At 59.8% G+C, this 24,922-nt stretch overlaps 1 protein-coding gene across 1 annotated transcript; it reads right to left on the minus strand.

The window, feature by feature from the left end:
* Nucleotides 1–1,033: 1,033 nt before the first annotated feature.
* LOC122365471 (translation initiation factor IF-2-like) lies at nucleotides 1,034–14,588 on the minus strand. The gene is made up of 3 exons (XM_043336711.1): nucleotides 14,351–14,588; nucleotides 5,295–6,536; nucleotides 1,034–2,189 (listed from the first exon to the last, which is right to left on the minus strand). The coding sequence occupies exons 2-3, from the start codon at nucleotides 6,340–6,342 to the stop codon at nucleotides 1,609–1,611; spliced, it is 1,629 nt and encodes a 542-aa protein (XP_043192646.1). The 5' UTR covers nucleotides 6,343–6,536; nucleotides 14,351–14,588; the 3' UTR covers nucleotides 1,034–1,608.
* Between the last annotated feature and the right edge of the window lie 10,334 nt (nucleotides 14,589–24,922).

The raw sequence follows: 24,922 nt of genomic DNA on the forward strand, positions 1-24,922 counted from the left end.
TGTTACAAAGCTGTCAGAGGCGGTTGACACGTACTACGAATACCCGTCACGACGCCTACTGGTTGACCTGACCTGACCTGACCCGACCTGGTCTAAATGCTTAAAGACATCATCTGTGATCAAAACTAACACAATATTCGTGATCAGCACCCCGAAAAACCCCTTAGCAGCCACACTTTACGACTTTCTAACAGGTCCCGATTTTCCCGACTTTGGGTCATTGACCTGACCTGGAAGGTCAACCAATGACCTAGGACCTTAAAATTGGGTATCATCGGCTTTCTCTCGTCACGGGCAACACGCTCGTTTTTTCCGCGAAGCTCTAGCTCGATCAGGGGCCAAACGGCAAGGGGGTGGTCCAACCGACCCCCCCCCCCCCCCTACACATTAGAAGCTGGCAAACGCCGCACACATGCGAGGGTTAAATGCTTTCAAATCGGAATTCGGAACCCAAAAATAATTACTGCTTTGGAAGGCAGGTTGACAAATACGCATCCGGAGAGAAAGAATATCGGCTGCCAGAGACAATCCCGCAGTTCCTTTTTCAGCAAGGCAGGAGTCCGCGAGCTCCTCTGTGACGACCTTTGTCTGCGCGGTACTATTTTAATCTCGGTGGATATTTAGGTCCTGCCGGCCTCGACACCCTTCGACACCATCTAATACCCAGTCGATACATTAATTTGATCGCCCTGTCGACGCTAACACTCGCTTGAACAGAAATGGGTCGTTAACGGGTTGGTTTAAAGCCTCTGAGCTCTGTTCTTGTTAGCGTTCTAATTAGGTGTCAGCTTTAATCTTGAAACACCGTCTTATAGCTTGTACATACTTGTAGCCTTTCTAAGTAAACTGCTGGAGTCGGCATTTAAAAGGACAATGCTCGTGCCCCCCCCCCCCATCACCCCCTCGTGTGGCTCGTTCGATGGGGTTTCGGTGCTATTGTTATATTTTCGACAGCATGACCATTAATTTGGATAGAGAATCGAATTATAATAAATTGTGGGTTGCGTATCTCAACATTTGACCACACAGCAGACGCTATTGGCAGCATAGGTAGTATATTTCTTTACCAACAAATAACTCGCTATACAAAATGTGCACCATACTGAATGCAATTACACAAATACGGCAACAGGCTTCACCAAAGCCAACATAGACACAGTTGTGAGGTGCGTAGGTTTGGCAACATGGGATACAGCTCACAAATAGTCTCGAGTCTCTATCTCGTACCTCCCCGCCAGTGGCCTCGCTAACAAAAACTGGAAAGGCCACCGATAGGAAAAACTAGCACTTCTTAACGAGCGCGTCCACGACTGCGCGCGGTCCTGGTCGCGCCCCGGTTGCGCCGCCGCCGCCGTCCGACCCTAGCCGTGTATGCTGCGGTGCCTGAGATCAGCACATCGGCACCCGACCCGACGGCTGACCGCGCCCCGACACGTGTCGCTCCCGCCCTCCGGCGCACCGGGAGCTGTCAGCGCGTGTACCGGCGCCGCCAGACTGATCAGTGGCGGCAGAGACCCGCGCCACGGACCTCCGACACGGCGCTGGTAGCGGACGGTCCCCACACGGCGCCATGGGCCGCCCCTCCCCACCCCATGCACACCGGCTCGTCTACTTCCTCACGGCGAAGCCGTACTCGTCGCCGTCCGAGCCGGCGCCGGCCACCTCCTGCTCCAGATTGTGCGACAGGGAGCGGCGCTCGCGGGCGCTGCTGAACAGTGAGTACAGGTTGTTGCGCTGTTTGGGGGCGTCGGGCCGGCGCGGCGCGCAGTCAGTCGGCGGCGGCAGCACGGGGACGGCCGGGGCGACCTCGCGCGCGGAGCTGAACAGGACCGACGGGCGCAGCGGCAGCGGCGGCGGCTCCGGTGACGGCGCCGCCTCGGCGATCCGCTCCCGGCCGATCAGGCCGTACATGACCTCCTCGTAGGTGTGGTAGTCGGACGGCGTTGGACTGGGAGAGTCGGCCGGCCGCTGAACGCGGCCCTTGCTGTGCAGCTCGTCGATGATGTCCAGCATGCACTGCGCCATGTGCGAGAACTTGGAGCGGATGCCGTGCACGGGCCGTCCGGCGGTGGGCCTCGCAGACAGGCCGTCCGACGCCGGGCCGACCGGCTCGTGCGGCACGCCCACCCGGGCTCCGACGGGCCCGCGAGGCATCAGCACGTCTGCTCTCCGGCTGGGTGCCAGCAGATCTGAAACACAGAGGGAGGCAGTGTCAGCCGGCTGTCGGACCCGCCGAACTCGTGTCGGACACACTCGGAACGTGGCGGCTGGTGTTCGGAGGGACGTCATCGCATCAAAACGTGTCGCATTCCAGGGACAGGGCACGACAGTTTGACTCAGTCGACATTTTCCGACATGGCCTGACGACTCGCGGACATGTCGGCGCCGGGGCGTACGGGCACGAACGCACAAGGACACTCCAAGGGCTAGCCGGAATTCCAACTGCACGGGTGAAAGCATCGCTCTTGACTCAACTAAGGCGTATGGAATTCGAGTCAGGAACACAGCAAAACATGGCAGTTCGTGATGATGATACGATCAGGCGGTGCGGGCTGATAGCCACGGTCCGGGCCGATAGCCACGGTCCGCCCGGGCCGACCCGCAGGGCTGCAGCCCCCGGACAGACAGAGGGCTGCAGTGCGTTCAGCCCGGCACACAAACACAACAGTGCATAGCTCCCCTCGGTCTGGGCAGGCAGGCGGTAAAACTTCAAGGACGATCCACGCCCAAACACCACTCCTCCGAGATTAATAGTCGATAAATTAATCCCCTTATTGAGCCTGTCACGAGATGGATTTGGTGAAGCTAGCAATGTGTCAAGTGTCACTAATTCTAACTCCTTAGCAAAGGTATTCCATCATCGCATTCCGCCTTCCGGATTTGTCAGGCTAAGCGTCAAATAGTTTAACCAGCTGTGGCACTTCCAAATTTCAGCATGAGAGCTTGCATGAATGCAAACCTTATAAGTAAACTGCATCACAACAGCTCAGCGTGTATGGCGTCAGGTCACGGTTATGGCATTGTCGCGGTTCATTGTGTCGCATTTTTGTGCGGTACGGCTCATCCGCTGACAGGCTAATCCGGTGTAACATAGTTATAGGCTGTGGGTGGACAGCTTGGCCTATCCACACATAACCGCGATCCAATCAGTATTGCAGCAATGCGGCAGGGGCCGTTTTTCCCAGGCCGCACAAGTCATCGACATTGGGTGGCTGATCGTATCAGTTTGTGTCGTCGGAGCTGTGCCGCTGAGCTCAGCTTCTCCGTGAAGAATGTCAGCTGCATTCCTCCATCGGCCGCGACCGTATACCCGGCCCCAAATCAGATGCATTTTATGGCCGGGATAAAGGGCTGGACTGGCTGCACGGGGTCTGAGCGGCGCGTCGTCCGGCGTCCGCCCCGACGGCCGGACGGAGGGCAGCTCGTCAGACGTCGTCGATCAGATAGAGCCGCCCAGAAATTCCTCGGCCTCCTCCGGGCGCGAGGACCGGCCGGCCGCCGCCCAATTAGACCAGTAAAGTGACAGTGGTAATTCATGAAAAGGCCGACAGCGGCCGGCGGCTTTCACCGGATCCGCCTCGGTCTGTCTGCGGCTGTAAAGATGGTGGTCCGGGTCGCGCCGGCGGGCAGACGGCGGGTTTAGCCGCCATCGAGACGGCCGCGCCCGGCGTCCCGATGGACATCTCAAACGAGACTGAGAGCTCCAACTTCCGTCTCCATACTCGGAGAAACAGCAGCGACAGGGCCTCGGACCCCGCATACGCGATGACCCCAACTGGGAGCTCCTGAGCTCTGCATATGGTGCGGCTGTTTGCGGCTTGATTGATGACTACCAAACCAGTGTCATTGCCGTGAGTAATTTTCGGTGTATCCCCAAATTAAGCCGGTAAAAATGTAATGTCTGACGCCATGCCCAACAGGTGTTCTCCATTACATATCATGACGGGCCAAATTACTCAGAATCGCACCATGCAATCATCGCGCGCCTGCACGAGCTCCAAATGAGTGCCCACGGCCGGCGGACCGCGGACTCCTACACATCTGCGGCTGGTTCCACCGTGTCAGCGTGACCGGACTTCTGACCAGCCCAGCCAGCGGACCGCGCGGCACATCTCGTCAGCAGCGAGAGTCCCGAGTCCGGCGGGCACCGTCCTCCTTCCTCGGACCCGGCAATGGCCGGCGCCGCGGTCCGGAGCGACAAAAAATGACGCGGCCGCAGCAGCCCGTATCAGACGCTCATTACGTGTCGATAGTCGGTGACAAATCGTCCGGGCGCCCGGGCTGCCGGACGCCCGGTAACTGAGCCAGGACGGGGCCTGCCCGCCCCGGTAGACCCGGCGGACCGCGGCCTCTGTGCTGTCGTCCGGTTCGGGGCTGCTGGTCGGACCGCGGAGCTCGGTAACGACCACAGGCATTAGCCGGCCGCTCGCCGGACTGCCGGCTCGCGGCCGGCTAATGACGGCAGGGGCCGGCGGCGGCGGCCGGGGGCGGAGTGCCGATGACGGCGCCGCAGCCGGCTAGAATAGAGAGCGGGAGAGCTGACAGTGAGTCCGGGCCGCTGTCGGAGGGCGGTGTCCACTCGGGCCGCGCGGCGTCAGCTGCAGTGACGGCTGGCAGCGGCACACAACCGGCGGGGCGGAGCAGAGACACTGCCGGCCGGTGGACGGTGCACAGCCGGCTCTCGGCCACCCTCCCCGCCCTCCCCCGGCCTCCCCCGCACGTCTGTCTGACCGACGCGGCCCAAAATGGGCTCGGCAGCCGGCGGCGTGCCGGCCGGGCTGGCCGACGCCGCGCCGGGCCGGCATCGCATATGGATGGGCCGGTCGTCTCGGCCATCAGGCCGTATAATGTGACCGGACGACACGCCGGTACTCCCACTCGGTGCGTGTTGAGACGCCCATTGGCCCGGCCCGGTCAGGTTTCCGACAGTCGCCGCCTTGTTTACCGCCGACGTCCATGCGCGTGCCTGGCCGGCCGTCCGGCGGCTTAGCGACCGAAGTTTACGAGTCCGACGCGCCGTCGAGCGGCATTAACCTGTCTTATGGAGGTGTTTACGAGACGTGAGGCGGCCGGCTGACCCGGGGTCGCCGTCACCGCCGCCAGACTATCAGTGGCAGCGGCTGGTTATCGCCGTCAGCAGCTCCATTGAATTAAGATCGGCTCGCGAGCGCCGCTGATTGCCGGTGTGTGGCTGAGCGCGGCGGCGGGCGGCGCGCCTGCGTGCCGCCGTGTGGGGCCGGCGCGCGGCGCTGCCCGGTGCATAGCAATGGACGCGGCGCGGTGCTGAGACTCACCCGTGGAGTGCGGCGCGGCGCGGCGGCCGTACATCAGGCCGTCGATGTCCTCCTCTCGTGTGCCGCGCTGGGCGCGCTCGGCCACGGCCGGCCGGACGGCGGCGTCCCGCGGCGCCGGCCGGGCGGGCGGTGGCCGCGGCCGCCGGCAGGCCGCTGTCAGCTCCGGTCGCGCCGGGGGCCGCGGTGCGCCCGGTGACGGGCTGCGGCGCCGCGGGTGGACAGACGGCGGGGGAGGCGATGCTGGCCGACCGGGCGCCGCAGCCGGGGCCGGCACGGCGGCGCGGGGCGCGGCTCTGGGCGGCGGCACGGGCGAGCCGGAGCGGCGCAGGGGCCGCGGGCTGACGGCCGACACGGAGCCCATGCTGGCGCTGCGGGGACGTACCGCCGGCACCCCCTGGCCGCGCGCCTCCGGCCGCGGCGGCGGCGCGGCGGCGCTCGGCTCGCGGCTCCTGCGCTCCATCCGCAGCAGGTTGTCCCGCACCACGGTCAGGTGGCAGAGTGTGGCGTCGCTGAAGCCGGAGTCGTGTCGCCGGCGCGGCTGCTCCACGCTGGAGGCGCTGGCCGCCTGCCGGCTCATCACCTTGGTGCCCATGGCGATGCGCGGCTTTTGTGCCACGCCGAGACTGCCGGGCAGGCTGCTGGCGCTGTCCTGGCTGGTCTGGCTGGCCACGGAGAGCCGCTTGGCCTGCTCGGCCGGCGACAGGGTGGTGGTGTAGTAGGCAATGTCGACCATCTCCGGCGTGGGACACGAGCTCTTGTAGCCGCTGTCGATGGAGCTGCCGCCCACGTAGCCGGCCGTGTACGTCTCGCCGTCGGCGCCCTTGCGCTCGGGCAGGCCGAGCTCGTCGCTGTCGTCGTCCTCGATGGCGCTGATGGTGTCGAGTAGCGGGTTGGAGAGCACGCGGCGCCGCTGACGGCGGCTGTGCGCGCGCGGCCGCGGCGGGCTGTCCATCAGCGGCCGCTCCTGGTCATAGTCTGTGGCGGCGCTGCCGGTCTCCACCGGCACCGGCGGCTGACACTGTCCGCGCACCTCCGTCTGACACTCCATACCGCTCACCAGTTCTGTCCCACACACCACACTGCTCCCTCGGAAACACACTGCGATCTGCGTCACACTGCCGGCTCACTAGATCACTCCTTTGGGCACCATGTTCTCCAATCTGCTGTCAGTCTGTGCTCCGGCTCCTCCGGACGATCTCTTCAGCCGGTTCTCCTCACTCTCTCCGGCTCTGGCGATTCGACCTGTAACAGACCAAACACGTGTGTCAGCTATACGGTCGGTGGCGCGCGGCGTCGACACGGCCCAGCAGCCACAGGACGCCGGCCGAATCTCTGCTGAGGGCCATTCAGGCGAGCAGCGGCCATTGACGGGCGAGCGCCGCCGTTTACAGCTGCATATCAGGCCGCACCATGGCACCGCGGCGCGATCGGACGGCCGCGGGCCGTGCACGGGCCAGCCACTGGACCGGACCCAGCTGCTGAGTTATACCGCAGCCCGCTCCATTGAGGCATCCCGCACTAACGAGTTACGTCCGTGAGAGACCACTGAGCAGTGATTGGCAATCTGACAACGGTCTTCCCAGGAGTCTCTGAGGAAGTTCGGTGGCTGGATAGCTTTAAAACAGGATGTTAGCGATGCCTGGTAAGTGCATATTGGATATCTTTGGACTCAGGGGCCGGATGAAGTCAGCGTGGGGTCAGCAGCCGGCTCCTGTGCGGCGCGGCGCCGGCCGCTGCACGTGCCGCCGGCCCGGCACACGAGGTCGGTCACCGCTAAGCCCCGGCCGGCCGTCTGACGATGGTCAGGCCGCCGGTTTGGCCAGAGTCGGCCGACCGCACTGCCGCCGCCGCGCCGCGGGGCCCCGGCGGCCGGGTGCGGCCGTGCCGGTCTGAGTCTGCCACCGCAGGAGCCTGAGCCGGCCCGGCGGGCCCCGGGCCGCGCCGGCCAACACGCCGCTCACATAACTCTGCTCCGACGGTAGTAACATGGCAGTTACCTGCCACGGCAGCGGCAGCACCGCCCGCAGCGCGCGCCAAGCTTTTTGGCTTTTCAGGTCAGGTATATTTATAGTGCCGGGGGTGTCAGAGAGGCTGGTTGGGCCGCGCCACTGAGTGCGTGATGGTGTACCGCTGTTCAACATCGGGGTTAGGGCGGCGGGGGCGGCGCCGACACCGGCCGGGACGGGTTCTGAGCGCGTCAGGCGCTGCAGCTCGGGGAGGAAAGTGGCGGAGGGGATAGCCGGGCGGTGAGGGCGGTGACGGAGCACACTCACAGTCCGTTCTGTCACCTGTCACTCAGCTGGCGTTGGTCGAGTGGTGTCTGGCGGACGCCGTGCCCCGGCCTGGGTCGGGACGCGGTGTTTTTACCGGGGAACGCGGCTTAACACAGACCGGGCGTGGACGGAGCCGTACTGTTTGCTCCGCGGCCGCTATCTTATAAGGACTAATGGCTAGGAAAACAGGACGCCTTTCAGTTGCGCAGCACGGCACGGCCGGCGATACGACGAGACGGTGCGACACAAAAACCCAACGGTGTCGCGCTCTGCGTGGCTCTAAAAAACGATAATGCACCAGGAATCCGGCGCAAAAACACTGGTCCATCTGCGGCGGCAAGATAAATCTGCGTATAACGGTGACGGCACGGGTAGAGAGGGCACCCTGCGGTCCCCGTACACCGCACCTTCTCCGTCTCCAGATGACGGGACAAAGGGCGCGGGCGACAGGCCGCAGCCTTGTGAAACTCCACTCGCATTGATCCGGCGTGGAGTGAGAAAAACGCCAGCGCCGGTCCGGCTGACCACTCCGGACAGAGGCCGGCCCCTAACTCTCCTGCAGCAGAGAGCCGCGCCGGTGGAACGGAATGGTGTTATTGTTTCACCACGGCGCCGAGTTATCATCACTGAGCATCAGCGTCTACTGCTGAGCAGCAGCGATCACTCCGGCGCCGCGGAATATGGGTCAGGTCGACACGAGATTGAATAGACCTAATGTCGCCATCGCGGGCCGGGCGGTGGCGGGGCTGCCAGCGACGCGCCGTGATCCCAGCCCAGATAAGTGCCGGCACAACGGCTAACAGAATTTGTGACCGCCGCTGGGCGGAGCATGCGCGCTGCAGCCGGCCCTCGTGGCGCGCTCTCCGGCGCAACTGGTTAGCCGGCTGTGTCATATTTCATCGCGAATGTAATTTGATGGGCGCCGTACGTTAGCCGACCATCGGCCGGGGCTGGAATACTGCAGAGCGCGGACACTCCCTGCGCGCCAGGAATCCGACCGGCGCGTCCCGGTCCTGAGTCACAGACCGGCCGGCGGCAGCGCGCCGAACCCGCCGAAAGGGGGAAGAATTGCCAATGAAGCTGTCCGACAGCAGTGGACTAGGTCGGGCCGCCGCTGACTGATATATGATGGCGTCACACACGGCCAGTGTTCCCCGCTGGGGGACAGGAAAGTGGCATCGCGATTAGTATGCCTACAAGCATGAATATTTGATAAGGCGATTTTTCGACATTCCATTGTCAACGCTGCGGTGTTTTGAGCAGAATAGGTAGTGTGCCATATCGAGTATATTTCCCTTTGCACTTCAGGCTTAGAGAGATATGAATAAAAGATGCCGGCCTTGCCATAACGTTTGACACATTGTATTGATGACGCCCATTAGAGCATTGTTCAATGCAAATCGTAGAACATTTTTTCTCCTTTTTCCGGTGCCGTTTCCCCGCCTCGAAGCACAGACGGCCGCACGAAGGCCACCCGTCTCCCTAGGGAAGCCGTGTCTGAGGTCTGCGCCGCTCTCCTGGTCCCTGCCCGCCCTCCCTCGCCCCTCCGCTCGCAGTCGGACGCGCCGCTGGCCCTTCCTGTAAGTTATGACACACGCTGCGCGTCCGCCGACTGACCCTGTAATTAAACCATTTCTCATCCTGCCGCGCTTCCTTTTCCACCGGCCGAGCCGTCCACCCCCTTCAGAAAAATCTCCGCCCCCCGTCCCTGAGAAATGCGGCGCACCTGTTATGCTGGGCCGCGCGGACCGCGGACCGGCGCGGCCTCACCTGAGCCCGGGCGGGACCCATCCGGACGGACGGACGGACGGGAGGGGCAGCTGGCGGGGCCACCAGACGAGCGGGGGCAGCTGTCAGAGCGGCCGCGTGTCTCGCAGGACCACCGTCCGGTATGTGCCACCACCTTTGGACGGACCACAGCCGCGCCAGACCTCTCGGCGGCGGCCCCGCCAAACACACACGCATACCAATTATCTCTCCATTAGCGAGGTTTTCTGGCCGGCGCGGCCGCTCAGCCGCATAAAGGATTGGCTCCAAACACAGGTCTCGGACGGGTGAACGCTTTGTCCGCACCCTCCTCCGACCGCTCGGCCGGGCTGAAAAATGGGGGACGTCGGCGCTGAGCCCAGCACAAAGCCCGGGTGGCGTCTGGCGATGGCCGCGGTCTCGGGGCGGGCGATATCTCGCCGTCTCCGGTCCGACTCTGTCGGGTCGTCTGGCCGTCTGTCCGACTCGTCTGGTCCTCTGGTTGTCTGAGCGCCGTCTAGAGACGGTCTGGCTGCTCTGGGCAGCGCTGCAGGCTCGTCTGTGGCCGCGGAGCTGATTTGGGTGCGGTGATGACGCTCGCTCCGCCGCTGTGACCCCGGCGGCCTCCCATATTAGATCACCACAATGGACGGCGGCGGACAAAGAGCGCTCCTCTGCTGTTTTTAGTGGCCCAGAGCGGTAATGGAGCGCTGCCAGGAATGCTCTCCGGCGCCCGGGCGCCCCCGGCGGCGCCCAGTGTCTCGGGGTCACCCGAGAGCGCCGATCCAGGCCAGACGGACGTGCTTGCCACGAAACGCCGCTCTGGTGGTCGGCCCGCGTCCCACCCCGCCTCGCCGCAGAAAACATCGGTAATCGACCGTAAACGGGTTGAAATTGAGGAGAGGCATTACCGCTGAGCCGGCCTCGGCGTAAGCTGCCCTAAGCCGACGTGGATCGCCGCCCGGCAGGACAGGGTTGAACGCTGTAAAGTTGGCCGCCGGGGTCGCATTCCGAGGGCTTATCGGCGGCCCGCTCCAATATAGCTCAGCTAGCGAGTGGCGGTCAGCATGCCGGGCGGGGCATGCGTGGCGAATGGTCAATGCGCCAAAGAGAGGTAGCGAGGGTATCGTCATGTCGGTGATGACCGGAAAATTGTGCGGCGGTGAGTTTCACATTTCACGAGCCCAGATGCCAGCAAAAACGGCGGCAGGAAACCCTGCGGGAGTCACGTCGCCGGCCCTCCTTGGCATGACTGCGCCCAGCCTAATTATGTGTCTCGGACGGGCCGGCCGACAGCTATGACACAGCGCTGCGCTTCGTTCAAGGCCCGCCCGCCGGCTGCGTCGGCCGCACTACCGTCCACTACCAAACAGCCCCGGGCGCTGCGGCGGCGGAATGCAGCGCGGAGCCGCCCGCCGTCGATCGCTGTCGACTGTCGTGCAGTCGGCTCGGCGCGGTACGGCGCCGCGCGGGCATTCCGACCTGCAGCTGCGCCATTTCCACCGCGGCCGGCGGCGGTCCCTCCAGCTGGGCAGCGGCCAGCCACGGTCCGCCACCGAGCGCGGCATCTGACCCCGGCGACCCTGCGCCGCCGGCCGCTGTGCAGTGTGCACGCCGCCCCGCCGCGGGCTGGGAGCACCCACTCCCGGCCTCCTGTAACCACCAGGTGATGCACGCGCGCCTCCCCGCTCACCGTCGACCCTCCGCGCACGCCGGGCGATTCGATGCGCTCCTTCACAGGAATGCGAAAACAGCGGAGCGGCGCGCCGCGGCTCGTGAGACGCGGCGGCACGGCGCGGCGCAGTGCTCTGTCGGGTGACGTCACCTTCATCAGCGGCGGCACGGGGAGTGGCCCATAAAGATCCCCTATCAGATCTCTGGACAATACACGGGTCGGGGAGCATGTCGGCGCAGTGGCGGCCGGCGTCTCGGTCGGCTCGTTGCCAGGCAAAAACGGAAGCGAGTGGGTGACATGGAGTGAGTTGCAAAACTTCTGCTACTTGGGGTGAGTACACCGCCATGGAAAGCCACGTGACATGTCTGAGAGCTGCTCTCCATGTCTATCAACACAGGCCGTGCTTGGATGTTGACCGCTGATTGATTGGCGCCAGTGGTGGTTTCCCGGTTTAAAATGTGCGACCACAGGCCGCAACACCTGGTCAGCGGCAGGCCTTTGTAATGGTGACGCCATCGCTTAGCGCTGGCCTAACGGTCAAACACCGGAGGTACTCTATTTGCATATTTGGCTTCCTCCGAAACCGCCGCATTCTTCAGTGATGATGGACTTCCCTTCGAGATTTGAGCAGTTAATGCGCCCGGCGCCCGCTGTTAAAACATTCTGCCGCGCTGTGTGTCCGTTGATAATGCGTTCGGTCGTTATACGCCCCGACGCTCCGCTGCCGTTCGCCGGTCGGTCTCGGCTGTGGGCGGCGTCGGCAGCGGTCATCACAGAGGTCATCCGTCACCCGGGTCGGCACTCGGGAGCGGCCGTCTTCCGTCTCCCGGCGCGACCCGCATACACCTCTGCCCCGGCGGCCGGCCACCGGGCGCCGCGGGTTGCAATTAGGCGGCGGCAAATTATGCAGCGCCGCCGAATTACCCCGCAGAGGCCGCTCGGGATAATGACTCGGTGGGCGGGTCACGGCGCAGCGCGGTGACGATTCGGCTGCCATCGAGCACCGCTGATGGATGGATGGGACGGCCGGCGGTCAGCGGTCAGCCGTCAGCCGTCAGCGGTCAGCGCTGCCTCAGCGGCCAGTCAGGTAGGTCACTGACAGACGGACCGACCGGGGCGGACCGAGCGCGCTTTCACGACGACTCGGGGGTGTAATCCGCGGGCAGCCGCGGCACCGGGATGTAGCGGTGACCTGGCCTGACCCCGGCGGTCGGGCGCCACCTCTGCGGCCGCCGGATGGGCGGGGCCGGCCCTGTGTCGCTCCATTAGGCGCTGTCGCCGCATTAGGTGCTGATGGCCCGAATGACACCGATAAGCGCGACACCATTCTGGACGCCCGCCTTCTCAGGTTTCCTGCACGCCCCCACATAGTGGCGCAGCGCCGCGCTGCCGTCCAGGTGGAAGGGCCGACGGTACACCGGTGAGACGCCTGTTCGTGTCCTCCGCAGCCCTGCACAGTTGGGTGCGCTGTGAAACAGGCTGGCATGGTGGCGCGGTTTGCTGATGACTGCGGACAGGCCACCAAGAGCTCCCCCTGTGGGGTCGCGGTGGGGAGCCGTAGCAGGGTGCCGGGCCATTGAAAGCCCTGAAGGGCGGCGGTGGGACTGCTCCGGTGGCGGCGGTGGCGGTGGCGGTGTCATTACTGCCCTCCTCTGTCGGTGTTCCTCGAACCCCGTCCGGCCCCGGAGCGGCCGCACGCCCCCATTGAGCGGCACCCGGCCCGCTGCCGCCGCTGTCACGAGCCTGCTCGGTATTCCCACTGAGAGCACGGCCGGCGCGCACCGGAACAAATGCCCGCGGCCGCCGCCGGCGCCCGATCAGCCCGGGCAGCAGGAATGTGCCGCGCCGACCGGCCGCTCAACGGCGAGCAGTAAACAATGATTCGCCGAGCGCCGCCCGCCGCCGGGGACTCGGGCAAAAACGGCGCACCCGAGACCAGCGTCGGCCCGAGTGCAGAGTGGTACTGCTGAGAGCAGAGAGCAGAGTGCTCTGGCACAGACCAGCCAGCTAGCGGCAGAGCATGGCGGCCATACATGTAGCTCTCGGAGATATTACGGATATCGGAATTCGCTGCACGATAGAGGCTGGAGCACGCTGAATGCTGATGCATGTTTTACCATGCCAAATTTATGGAAATTGCAAGGTCGAAGGCACTGCTTAAAGATCAGGTGCACTGTCTTGGAAGCATGAATGAGGGAACAAGGGTCCTTACCACTTTGTCTAGCTGAGCAAGTTTCGGTCCGTGCTTTGCAACTTGGACATTGAGAAAACGGTATTTGCCTAATCAGTCTGCAGCCTCAATGTCACCCATGTGCTGCCGAGTCAGCCCGACTGTCCATCTTATCGATTTATCTCTGAGATACCGGTGAAGTGCTCCAGTCGGCGATGTCACGGTCACACGACGAGCTTGTGCAATACGTGCAGTAGGTGCTCCGCGCGGGCTCCTTTTTCCCACCTGGCGACGGCTCCTCGCCACAACTCACTCGCGCCTCTCTGTCTACCTGTGCTCAGGCGCGCAGGAGGGCGTCCTATCCCCACGCATAGATCGTCCGATCGACTGTCTGCGGCCCCGTCGATGCCGCTGAAGGGTTAAGGGAAATTATCACCGCTCCACTGGCTATCTGATGGGCGCGCGCTGTGACCGGCGCGGCGCGGCGGTGCGGGGTGAATCACCGCCGCTCGACGGCCGGCACATCGCTCACGTTCGACGCCCAGCGTCGGCTGCAACGCGCCACTACCGCTAATGATCTGCTAGACTAATTGATGGACGCAATAAAAGTTGTTATTCAATTGATGTAACGTTCAGCAGTGCGATTATCGGCACTGTAATGCAATGAGCTTCGTTCGCCGGCGAACCCCAGCGATGTTGTCGATAAACGCTACAACCTGGTGACGAGTAACTTGTAGTTTTGGATGGTATGCTTGTTTTGCATTTTTGATTTTGTGAAAAAGAAATAGGTGAATTTGCCTTAGACTGAGTGCGTACTTGTGTAGTTATCTGCTCCATGTCACACTAAAAATCTTGGATGACGATTGTTCAGCGAATCTGCGAAACATGTTTAAATTTCCGCACTATTTTACAAATAGAAGGGAACAGCAATGTTCTAAAGGGATAAGATTTCTCTCTTCAAAATGTACGATTTGACTTATACAAGTTTCAATGAAACCTTCGAGTCCGAAAGTTAAAAAGTGCTGCTTTTAAGTAGCCTGCTCTCCAAAGCATTATTTTTATGCTTGCGAGTTAAACCGCTAGGTAAACATATGTTGACAGAAACATATGTCTAAACATATGTTAGAAATAAAAACATCCTAAAACTATCTAAACTGCACGCTCCAACAGTTGCACAAGGCTCGATCCTTACCTTCCAAAGACGATCTAAAGGGACGATTCGGTCGTATTTCCAGTAACGCCGATGGCAGGTCCTGTCAGTGCCGGACAGCCTCAGTGGCGTGGCACAGTACACTGGAGACTGCAGCACTGCGCCCAGTCACTAACACCAGAGACCGCAGCGGCAGCGGTCCGAGTCGGGCTCTAACACCAGCGTCGCTCCGTGCGCGCGGCGCTCCCGTACGATACTGAGCGGGCCGGCGCGGCGCTCCGGCGAGCCAGCGCCGCCGAGCCGCCGCGCCGCCCGCGGCAACCCGGCCGCTCCTCGGCCGGCCCGGGCGCCCACCGGCCAACCGCGCTCCGCCGGCCATCGATCCACGCTTTTTGCCGACGAAAGAAAACAATGAATAAATTCGCAGAGTCGTCATAAAAACACATAATGGTCGTCATTAGATTGGTCTGATCACCAAGCGCAGCGCGGTGATAAAACACTAGCGGAGGGAGGCACGTGATCAGTTTATTGAGCTGGCCTCTGACTGGGGCGTCACGCAGGCCGGAAAATAAACCAGCTCTAATTGCGCCCGCGCGCGAATTTGCACACCTCTGCGGGCGTGCAGTGGTCATAATTCGGCGCCGATTCACGCTAACGGCCGGCGTGAGATGCATTAGTCGCCCGCAGCTGGCGCGTGTAACTGGCCGCGCGGCGGCGTCTGGTGGCGTGTCGCCGGCGCCGTGCTCGCTGGAGCGGACCGGACCGAGCCGGGGCGGGGCGGGGCGGGAGCGGGTCAGTCTGCCGCAATATAGGCATGGAGGGACCGCGATCTGACGGTGCAGCTGCCCAGCTGCCCGGTCTGCCGGAGCTGGGAGCCGCTCTCTGCCGCTCGGCTGGTCGTTAGTCGGTCCAGTTTTGGCCCGAGCAGGGTCACTGACAGGGAGGGGCGGCCACGTGAGGATCCCTCCCAGCCGTCAGCGGCGTCCCGGGACTCGCCTGGACCCTGTCTGACCACCGGATCGGCCTCTGCTTGCCGCAACTCTTCTGCGGAAGGCGCACGACGACTTGGCGTGAACTGACCGGATACAGCCACGCGCCGTGTCAGACGGTCTGACGGGCAGCTGTCGGATCCGGGCGTGTGCGTGCGTCCGGCGATAATCCCTCACACGCAGGCCGACACAGCTCGGCTGGCTGTCCGGAGGAGGAGGAGGCCGCCCACGTCCGGAGGTGTCCGCCCCGGCCCGGCGCGTTTCACCGCCGGGTATCGCGCTGATCACGGCTGGGAGTCGGGTTCTCTGTCCGGCTGGAAACTCGAGTTATGTCACCGGCCGACTCATCACTCGCCAGATTCCCATCGGTGCCAGCCAGCAGCGCCCCATGTGGCAAGTCACGCGCGACATGGCAGCGCACTGCGCCGGTGCGGCCCGCTGCGCCCACCCCGCCAGAGCTGGCTCGGATGAGTTGCTGCACCTTGTGGCGGCTCACTCGATGCGTGCCGGACCAGCGATGGCTGCTAGCGGAGATTCGTTAAAATAGCGGCAGCGAGGCGCGCCGTCGTTACTGCATCTACATTGCAGTCGGTCGCGGGATCATAAATCGAGGCGGGGCACTCGACAGGCGCCTGCGTGCGCCGTGCTCTGACAGCGATCGGGTGCGCACAGCCAGGCGCAGATGTCGGTAAATTATGGATGCGAACGCCTGGTGATTAAACCTAGGCTAATGTGAATATAATACACGGGATGCCGGTGCGGAGCCGCCTCTCTTTGCGCAGAGGAAACAGCGCTTAACTACTCGGCCGCAGCTGAAAGTGAGCCTGGAAGGAAGAACAAGCTGGCATTAATCCTCGTGCCAGTGCATACCGACGTCCATCAAGATGGCTAAAAAGCGGCATACCTGGCGATAAAAGAGCGGCGAAGTTGCATGTTCCGGAAAAGGCGCAGCGGGTGTTATCGGGTGTTATCGCAGAAAGGCGGCCAGCATCCTGGAAAGCTTCAATCCCGATCCGACGGGGATGAATGTCTCAGGACTCTAGACCTCTTGACACCCAGATAGACGCCTATTGCCTGTTATGCGCCGAGTTAAAGTTGGGTACGACGCTAAGATATTCGATGCAACCCATGCCATTTTGCCATTTTAAATGCTTTTGGTCTTCTCTTAAAACGCTCAGGACAGTTTTAAGCATTATTTTGCAGCTGCACATGTTTCAAGTCCGTTTCGTAGATGCTAATACCATTTACACAAATACTCCGCAAGCATGCTAAGCATTTCCTCGCTTCAGCGCCTGCCTAATCTCTGTTAAAGGAAAAGGGCCACCTTTAACATGGGGATTGAAACTGAGATAGCCATCTTGTTGCCCGTGTCCGAAAACCCTCCAGTCTATCTCCTTACGGCCGATTTCGGCTTCCATTCGTAGGTATCGGCAATTTTAAAAGAGGAATGCGTCCTTATCCCAGGAATGCGTCCTTCTCCTTACCCTGTAATACAGCCACCCGCGGCGAGGCTTTGGTTTTTTACCAATCAGCTCCAATCAGCTCAGCTTTAACCATTCAGCTTATCTGACACAATCCGACGAGTCTGTCTTCTGAACGCTGATTGGCTTGAGTGTGACGTCATCGCTATGCCATCATACAGTAGGTGCCGTAGAGAGTATCAACATATAGTACCAATATGTTAAATAGTTTTAAATACTTTTTCGCGAATTGTGCACTTCTGGCACCAGTTTTAAAAAGAAAATGAAAAATAATAATGTCAAAATGAAAAACAACGATATCTTCATATTTCACGAAGGTGGCCCTTTTCCTTTAAAGGGACTATCCCACCTTTAACATGGGGTTTGAGTTGAGATAGCCAAGTTTGCGGCGAGGTTCAGAAACCACTATCTATCTAGGTTGCAACCCCCGCGGCCTCTTGGTGTTGAAGAAATTCGTTCCCTTCATTTGAAAATGGGCCTTGTACAAGGCCCTATCTTCAACATGGAGCGACCGTTAGTGTGACGTCACCTCGTTTAGTCATTCTGATTTAAATGGGTTTGTTCGTTGAAAAATCGCTTAAAACTTGGTCTGAACTTTGTTGTGGTGCCTACAGAGTAAAAAGAATCAGCTTTATGACAGTAATGTGGCTTGGGGAAGGAGGTAATTTTGGGCTGTGACGTCACATATTTGAAAGTTTGTGTTTGGAATATGGGAAGCCTAAGATGTTTAATGAAAAATAAATTCCAGAACCGTGTTCCTGGTCATCCAATCTATAAAGTCGGGCACAATTTAACTGGTTTTAACAACATTTTAGAAGGTGGGATAGTCCCTTTAAACACCACTCAAATTTCAAAATCACATTATTCTGTGATGATCCGACCAGTCTTTTGTGCCTATTCATCGGGCGAAAATAACGCCGATGGTATTGTATTACGCCTATACCTTTTTTGGTACATGCCAGCCGCGACGGTGGCTTTCAGCTTCCGTTCCCTTCTCTATTGTACTGACTACTGACTATAATGACTAGACTTCCTTTGCCATACTTAAACATATTTCGTCTATCTATACGACAGGCTGTGGAAGCTATCGATTGTCGTTAACTAGTTAGTTGCTGGTTCTGACCGCAGGCATACCTTCTGAAATCTGCGCCCTGGCTATTTGGTCGTTCCCCTTTACCTGTTGACTGTTGACTCCTGGCTGATGTCCCACTGACCGCTGGACGCCGGCCCAGTTGCAGCGTTCCGCTGTTGGGCCGTACCGCGCCGTACTCAGTCGCCCCGTGCCACGCCGTATCGCGCCGTGGCCGGTCCGGCGTCAGGCGGGGTGCGGCCGGCCGGACGGCGGTTCGTAAATACTCGCCGGAATGCAGCGGCGATGACGGCTCAGCAGACCGGCCAGCGGACCGGCCCGGCCCGATGGGGCCACACCGTAACCGACACCGCCAGGACCGGCGTGCAGCGCCTCCGTCGAGCGCCGTAACACTTTACACGAGGGGCACACAGAGTCGGTCAGCGGCAGCTCCGGGATGCGTCTGCGTTAAATAACGGCGCTTTGGAGTGATGCTGCGCTCGGTCAGCCAAGTTCCATTTGTACGCCGATAGCCAGACAAGTAAGCCATATGCTCGTATGCTGCGTTTTATATGCAATAGGGGAAGCGGGGGTAGCACCGCCATGTGGGAAACACCGCCATCCTCTCTATCGGCAAAACTCTGAATTGTAAATGTAAACACCCGCCATTTCGGTGTCCGAACGGAAGCGGGACGCCGCGTGAGGTAGGTTTCGCTAAGATTTATTTGATTTTGAGATCGCAATTGCCCATTTTGTGAATTTCAAACCATCGTTGTAATCATTTGGCATGTTTGAGCAGCAAGTAAGTGGTCATTTCAAGTCAAAATGCCTTGATTTTTACGTTAAATTTGAGGGCATTAAGTGCTCTTTGTTGAGAAAGGAATTACAGAAGAATCGCGTCCCGTCTTGTTTTGCTGTCGGTTTGGACCGAGGTTGTCGGTCCATGACTGTGAGTGGGGTAACACCGCCATGCTCGGCGGTGCTACCCCAAGGGGTGGCAAAATGGATAAAGCCGCAATGATGATTCACTCAGCTCGGAGAAGAGCTTTAGTTAGGCCGCAAACGTCGTCTGGTTTTTAACCTCACGTTTGACTTCACTGGATGTTTCGAAATAAACGTGAATTTGTCATGCTTTGTATGCATATTGTCCGCAACAAACAGTCTGATCTGTGACAAACTAACAACCAACTCTTGTGTGTCTTATATGAGTTTGAGTTACTATTTCAGACAGCAGTAACGCTTCCAAGGGTGGCTGTCACCGTAAGGCCGATCTGTGGATAACATCGCCATCAGTGGTGGTGCTACCCGCACATTTTTTGGAGGACGAAAAATGCAGGACTTGTTTTCGACGTCTGTAAAGTAGCGAAATTTTATAATGGAGCGCTGGCAACTATGCCAACATGTAGGAAAACATTCCTACTTTCACATGAATGCAAAAGAGCTTCGTTTTTACTACGCATATCAGCTCGGTGAGCAGAAATGCTTAAGGTGGCGGTGCTCCCCCCGCTTCCCCTACAACCTCGAGTATGCGCCCATCTGGGTTAGCGCTCGAAAACCTGAGCCCAGCTCCTTCTCATACGTAAGTCCAGCGCTGTAGCAGTTGTCGGAAAGCTTGCACCACCATCCGGATGGGAATCCAGTCTGGGCATCTTGGGCAACAGCAAAATGCTGAATGACATGATCCCGATTTGATCCAGGTGCACGGATTACACGGCAAAGCATTCTGAGCGTCCGGTTCTTAGAAAGAGATTAGATCACCTTCCGTGAGAGAACGGAGCATGATCTTAAGACACTAGTTCTTATGTGCTACATACCTTTGCAGCTAATCATTATTTAACGATGTTTTTGCTATGTTTAGTGACGTTTAGCACAAAAAAGGCCATTCTCGTGCATGCTTTTCCGGTTTTCCCATATGCTTCACTAGCTTCAGAGATTTGCCTGAATTAGTTTATTGGAAATCGCTGTCTGAAAACTGTGAAGGAATCGTTTCATGCTTAGCAGGAGTCTCCTTTCACTGATGCCATGAAGCGTCTGTCTGATCTGTTAGCCTAGTGCTTACATCCAGTGTTCAAGAAGATAACGGGCTGCTAGCTACCATATTATTCTATCGACACCGATTAATTGTAAAGCCACCTCACGAATCAACCGTAACCTGCTTCAATCCCGGCAATCTCGAAACATTAGATTCGGTTAGCTGTCAGACTGACGGCACGTCACTCAGACTCAGCTCCTCCGTCACCTGAGACGTTAGCTCAACTCACAGGAGTGATATGAGTCGGTGGTGAGTCATCAGTCAGCGAAGCCAGCCCGCGATAGCACCGGCTCGGAATTTCGCCACATTCTTACCGGCGCGGCGGTGCCGACTTTGACGGTACATATCTAATCTTGCTTAGAATTTTCCCCTGTCATGTGTCAGCCAAGTTTTCAAATGACCTCCACGGTTGGCAGGCCGAGCAAGGTCCTTCAGCTGTCTGCGCTCTGTATGTCTGCACCGGGGCCGGGCGGTGAGCCGCTCCGCTCCGCCGGGCAGCGCCGCCGACTGACTTACTAATTGAATTCATTAGGTTTACTTCGCGGACACAAAACAAGCGGCCAGTCACGAATACATTGGTGGGGGCGGGCCCGAGTATTTGCACACAATCAAGGCCTCGCGCGGCCGGGCCGGTCGGCGCGCCGCGGGAGGCAGGCAAGGGTGAATGTGAAATGATGCTCGCATGTCAGACAATAGCGGCCGTGATTGGTGGACGTACGAGCGGCAGACGTGTAATTATGGATCGCATATTACACGTCCACGCGGCCAAAAAATAAGACGGAGCTGTTCGCTGTCGGGTATTGGCTGCGCAGTGAATGTGGCCGGATCCCCGCTGACGCTGTTAGCGTGACAAATGATACCAATGGTGTTAATCCGCGGTGAACACGCCGCTCTCGGCAGAGCTGCGTGCAGTGAACTGCCGACACCGGCCCGCTCTCACGGCCCGATCACCGGTGCCGACCGGACCGGATTCGGGGAACCGGCCGCCGCTTTCCTGAGCGCAGATCGACGCTCGGCGGACCCACATCGCCGAGGTGCGGGAAGCGATTATACCGGCCATAATGTCGGGGAATTTCCGTTTTATCAATGACTGGCAGGCGTGCACTGTATGGTGTGCGGAGGCTGACCGGGGGCCGGCTGGTCGGCCTTTACGACGGCCAGCAGGTCGGTTTAATGAAGGGTGGAGCCGTCACGTGCTGTGCCGCCGCGATTTATGGCTCAGAAATATTGCAAAACTCGCCAGTGGGCGTGCTAACTGTGGGAAAGTCATCCGCGCTATTGATGAGAGTTGCGCGGGCATATTTCTCGGGTGGCTAAACACCGGGCTGGAGACAGGCGATATATTGGGTTTCGGGTTTAATGGGCGATGTCGCACGGCTCGGCTCATGGGCCGAGTCTCGGCAGCGTAACGAGCCACATCAGCTCGGAAAATGTCTGCTACCTCAGCATCTCCATAACAGTGAAAACGCCGCCCTGTGCGGCGTACCGCGTCTCCATTCATTCGAGCCATATCCGAGCTGGACCAGTTCGTGCCTGGTCCGATCACCGACCAGTATGTAATCGATAACCGCGGCGAAATGGCTGCGGCTCGTGAGTAGCCAGCCACGGGCCGTTTAGCAGACCGTTCGGATAGCTGTGCGGCAGCCATTGGCGGCCATCGGGCGCCCGGCACTGCGCGCGGGGCCGGGCCGGGTCAGGCGGAGGTCAAGGATGATGGCGCACTGCGAGTCGGCCGGCGCCGCCCTCGGCGCATTCCTGGCTCGGGAACCCATCATATGGAGCTGCCCTGCGCCCGGCAGCCGGCGCCCACCACAGCCTCCGACGCACGCCGCGCTCGGCGCCCATTTCTCTCCCCACTAACGAGATGGTCCGGCTTAATCGTCCGCGGTAAAATGCTCGGCTGACGGCTCTACCGTTCTGTTTTGGTCGGGACGATTCGGTGTCGAGCTGATTGGTTTTCCACGCGGCTCCCTCCAGGCTTATTATGTCGAGATGAGTAATAATCTCACGGTATAACGTTTCGTAACGGAGACTACCGTTTCAGCCACGCTGGATTTTATGGCTCAAGCGAAACAGTCACGGCTAGGGATTTGACATATTTCAGAATTCTGAACACATGTAGTTATCATTCCGCGGTAACCGTTTCATAAAAGAGAGCATTCTTCACATTAATAAGCATGGAATTGGACAAATTCCAGACGCTACCTCCGAGACTACTGAATGCTTCCTAATCATTACGACCCTTTTAATGATCCAACCAACCATACCTGAGCGGCTTGGCCAGGAAGAGACGTGCGTTTTATAGTGACACTTGTCATGAACGGAGGCATGTTATCGTCTACCTCTGTCGACCTCACTGTGACCTGAATACAGAGGCCGGCAGGGGAGCAGTTCACGCCCCAGCCACCGGCACAAAGCGGGAACAAAACGTCGCGCCGCACGCACCACCGTCGGCCGCGTCCCTCGCGTGCCGGCGTTCACGCTGCGTCGGCCGCCCGGAGTGTTTCAATTTGTCGATTGGTTCTCCGCGGTCGGGGCCGCTCGGGCCCGCTGGGTCAGCGGCAGAGCGGCCCGGCCCGGCCCGGCGCGCCGCGAGCTGATCTAATCTGGCCGCGGCCGCCGCGCTACTGGTGTTGAAGTGTTGGCCCGGCTGCCGGCGGGTGCCGGACGGCAGTAGGTCAGTCGCCGTCCGGCCGCCGTGCGACCGGCGGCTGACCGCTCACCACTGACTGCTGACCGCTGACCACTGGCCGCTGACCGCTGACCGCCGGCCGGTCAGGCCGCGGCCTCATACGGCACTGACCGGGGCCGGCGATTACTCAAAACAGCACACTCGCGCCGTATAATCCTCCGCAATGCATTCGTCTGGCGGGAAGCTCGGCACCGGCAGCCGCTCGGGACGACGTGTCATGCACTGGGGAGCCGCCGGAGCCGTCATCGTCTGGCGCCGTCTCGCCGGCCGGCCATCTGATCCCGGCGGGGCCGCGGCGTGTCACCGGTGTGCCCGTCCGACCCCGATCCGGTCACCGGGTCCAGCCGGGTCCAACTGTCAGCGCCAGCGCCGGGAACGGCGCCCGGCCGCCATCTACAATGCAGCAGCGCTCATTGAGAGCCGCAAATGGATATGTATTCGATCGCTGCCGCATCCGATGGCCGCTTATTTACACCCTGTTTTCCAGTCTGTCTGCTCGGTCACACTCAAAGGCAGAAGGCTGACATGATGTGAGTGCTGACGTATAGCTTCATAACGTATGATGGACAGGCAGAGAGCATCCATGACATGACGGCTTTTCCTATCGGCGATCTGCATATGACACCAAATAATGCTCCTCATAATCCTCATGCCTCCTATGTATTAATTCTGACTAACACCTTATTCAGAGGCTGCACGAAATGTAAATCTTGTAAACAGCGCATCGTGTAGCTTTGGAATAACTTTCTAGTTTGCAGTCAAAGGCTCTGAAGGGAACAATTGGAACCACAATCTTGTCTTGTGTGAACCCCAACCTGTCTTGTGTGACCTAAATTGTCAAACAATGCACTATTAATAGATAAAGTATGTGCGCTAAATCTGTCCGACATCCCATCCTTTCGCTCATAAATCGACCACTGCCGTCGCCAATGATGGACTGTTATCTACCGAGCAATCAATCTCTTTTGGCGCCCCACTGGTATCGTCAATTAAGCGATATCCTTCCGCCTTTGGTGTGTCACTGCGCATCTAGCGCTGTGGACCAGTTTGGTCTCTGTTCCATTTAGTCACCGCCTCTGACGTCATTGCAGAGTGACGTCACAGCGGCGACAGGCGGCCGGCAAAGTCGGGCACACGGGCACACAGAGGGACCGGGCTGCAGATGACGAGCACAGTTTGCACTGCCGACCGACTGACACGTTTTGCTCGGTCGGTCTGCAGATTGCAGGGGGAGGGGGCCGCTCCAATCGGGACGTATGTACCGGAGTGGGCTACCCCGATCCTATACCCGACTTCCCGTCAGCAATCCCCGTCTTTTGACACCGATCCGTCTGCGGTGTACCGGCCCGTGTCCGATGGTGCAGTGCACGACCTGTCGTCGAAGACCGCTCCATCTGTGACCGTTTGGCCGCGGCAGTTCCGTCCCGACACGATTTGCTGTGATGCTGTCTCCGGCAATGTATTTCCTTATTTACGTAAGTGCATTGCCGTGTTGTCGTGTCGGCTATATCCACCTCGCTGGGCTTCGTTTAGGTCCCGGCGCTTGTATCGCTGCACCGCTCCACACCGCGCCGTGGGAGTTGTGATGCACGGTGACGTGGCCGCGGGCTGATGTGTTCACCCACGGACAGTAGGTACATTGACAGTCAACAAACCTGCACATTCCGATTACCATGGACCTGTCAAACAAACAAACCGTGTCTCGTGTGAACGAGAGACTGCACGAACCTTAGTACATACAGAGAAAATCGACATCATACTGACGAGGATGACTGAGTTTCCAATGTTGCCGCGGTTTTGAGCGCTTCAGCGGTGATATCATCCAGCACGTATGATAAGAAACAACTATTTAATCAGCACTCAACTGTAACAACATCACATCATTCCCAGTTTGCACATGCATGCCATCCTCAGCCTTAGCGACCCAAGCCCCACCTGGATTACCTGTTTCCCGTGGGGAGCACACGTGGTCCCTTGTCCCACGTGGTCTTCCACACTGGTGCGATCACCTCAGGTCGTCCGTCCGATCGGACCAGGCGGACCGTCGGACCAGCCGGACCGTCGGACCAGCGGACCGTCGGACCAGCGCGGCGGCCGCCTCTCGAGGCTCACGCGGAGGGTAGTGGCCGCCGCGGCCGACTCGCATTCCAGGCCGACTCGGTCCGACCGATTGTTTTTGTCCGACTTGTAAACAGGTGGTGGGCCGGGCAGGGACCAGCGTGGGCTGAGCCGAGGCCGAGAAGGCCCGCACTGCCACTGCCCGATGACGGGCCCTTGCCGGCGGTCTCCGCGCCCGCGACCCTGCATCAGCCGACACCCACCCTCTGCCGTGAGCTGCATCAGAGGGAGAG

Source organism: Amphibalanus amphitrite, unplaced genomic scaffold (genome assembly GCF_019059575.1).
Source record: "Amphibalanus amphitrite isolate SeventyFive unplaced genomic scaffold, NRLGWU_Aamphi_draft 000741F_arrow, whole genome shotgun sequence".
NCBI classification, from domain to species: Eukaryota; Metazoa; Arthropoda; class Thecostraca; order Balanomorpha; family Balanidae; genus Amphibalanus; species Amphibalanus amphitrite.

Bases quoted from the DNA above. Each gene is read 5' to 3' on its own strand.
- LOC122365471 (XM_043336711.1), bottom strand. From the start codon at position 6,342: ATGGAGTGTCAGACGGAGGTGCGCGGACAGTGTCAGCCGCCGGTGCCG. The intron at 2,190-5,294 runs GTGAGTCTCAGC...TCTGTGTTTCAG, and splicing joins CGCCGCGCCGCACTCCACGG to ATCTGCTGGCACCCAGCCGG.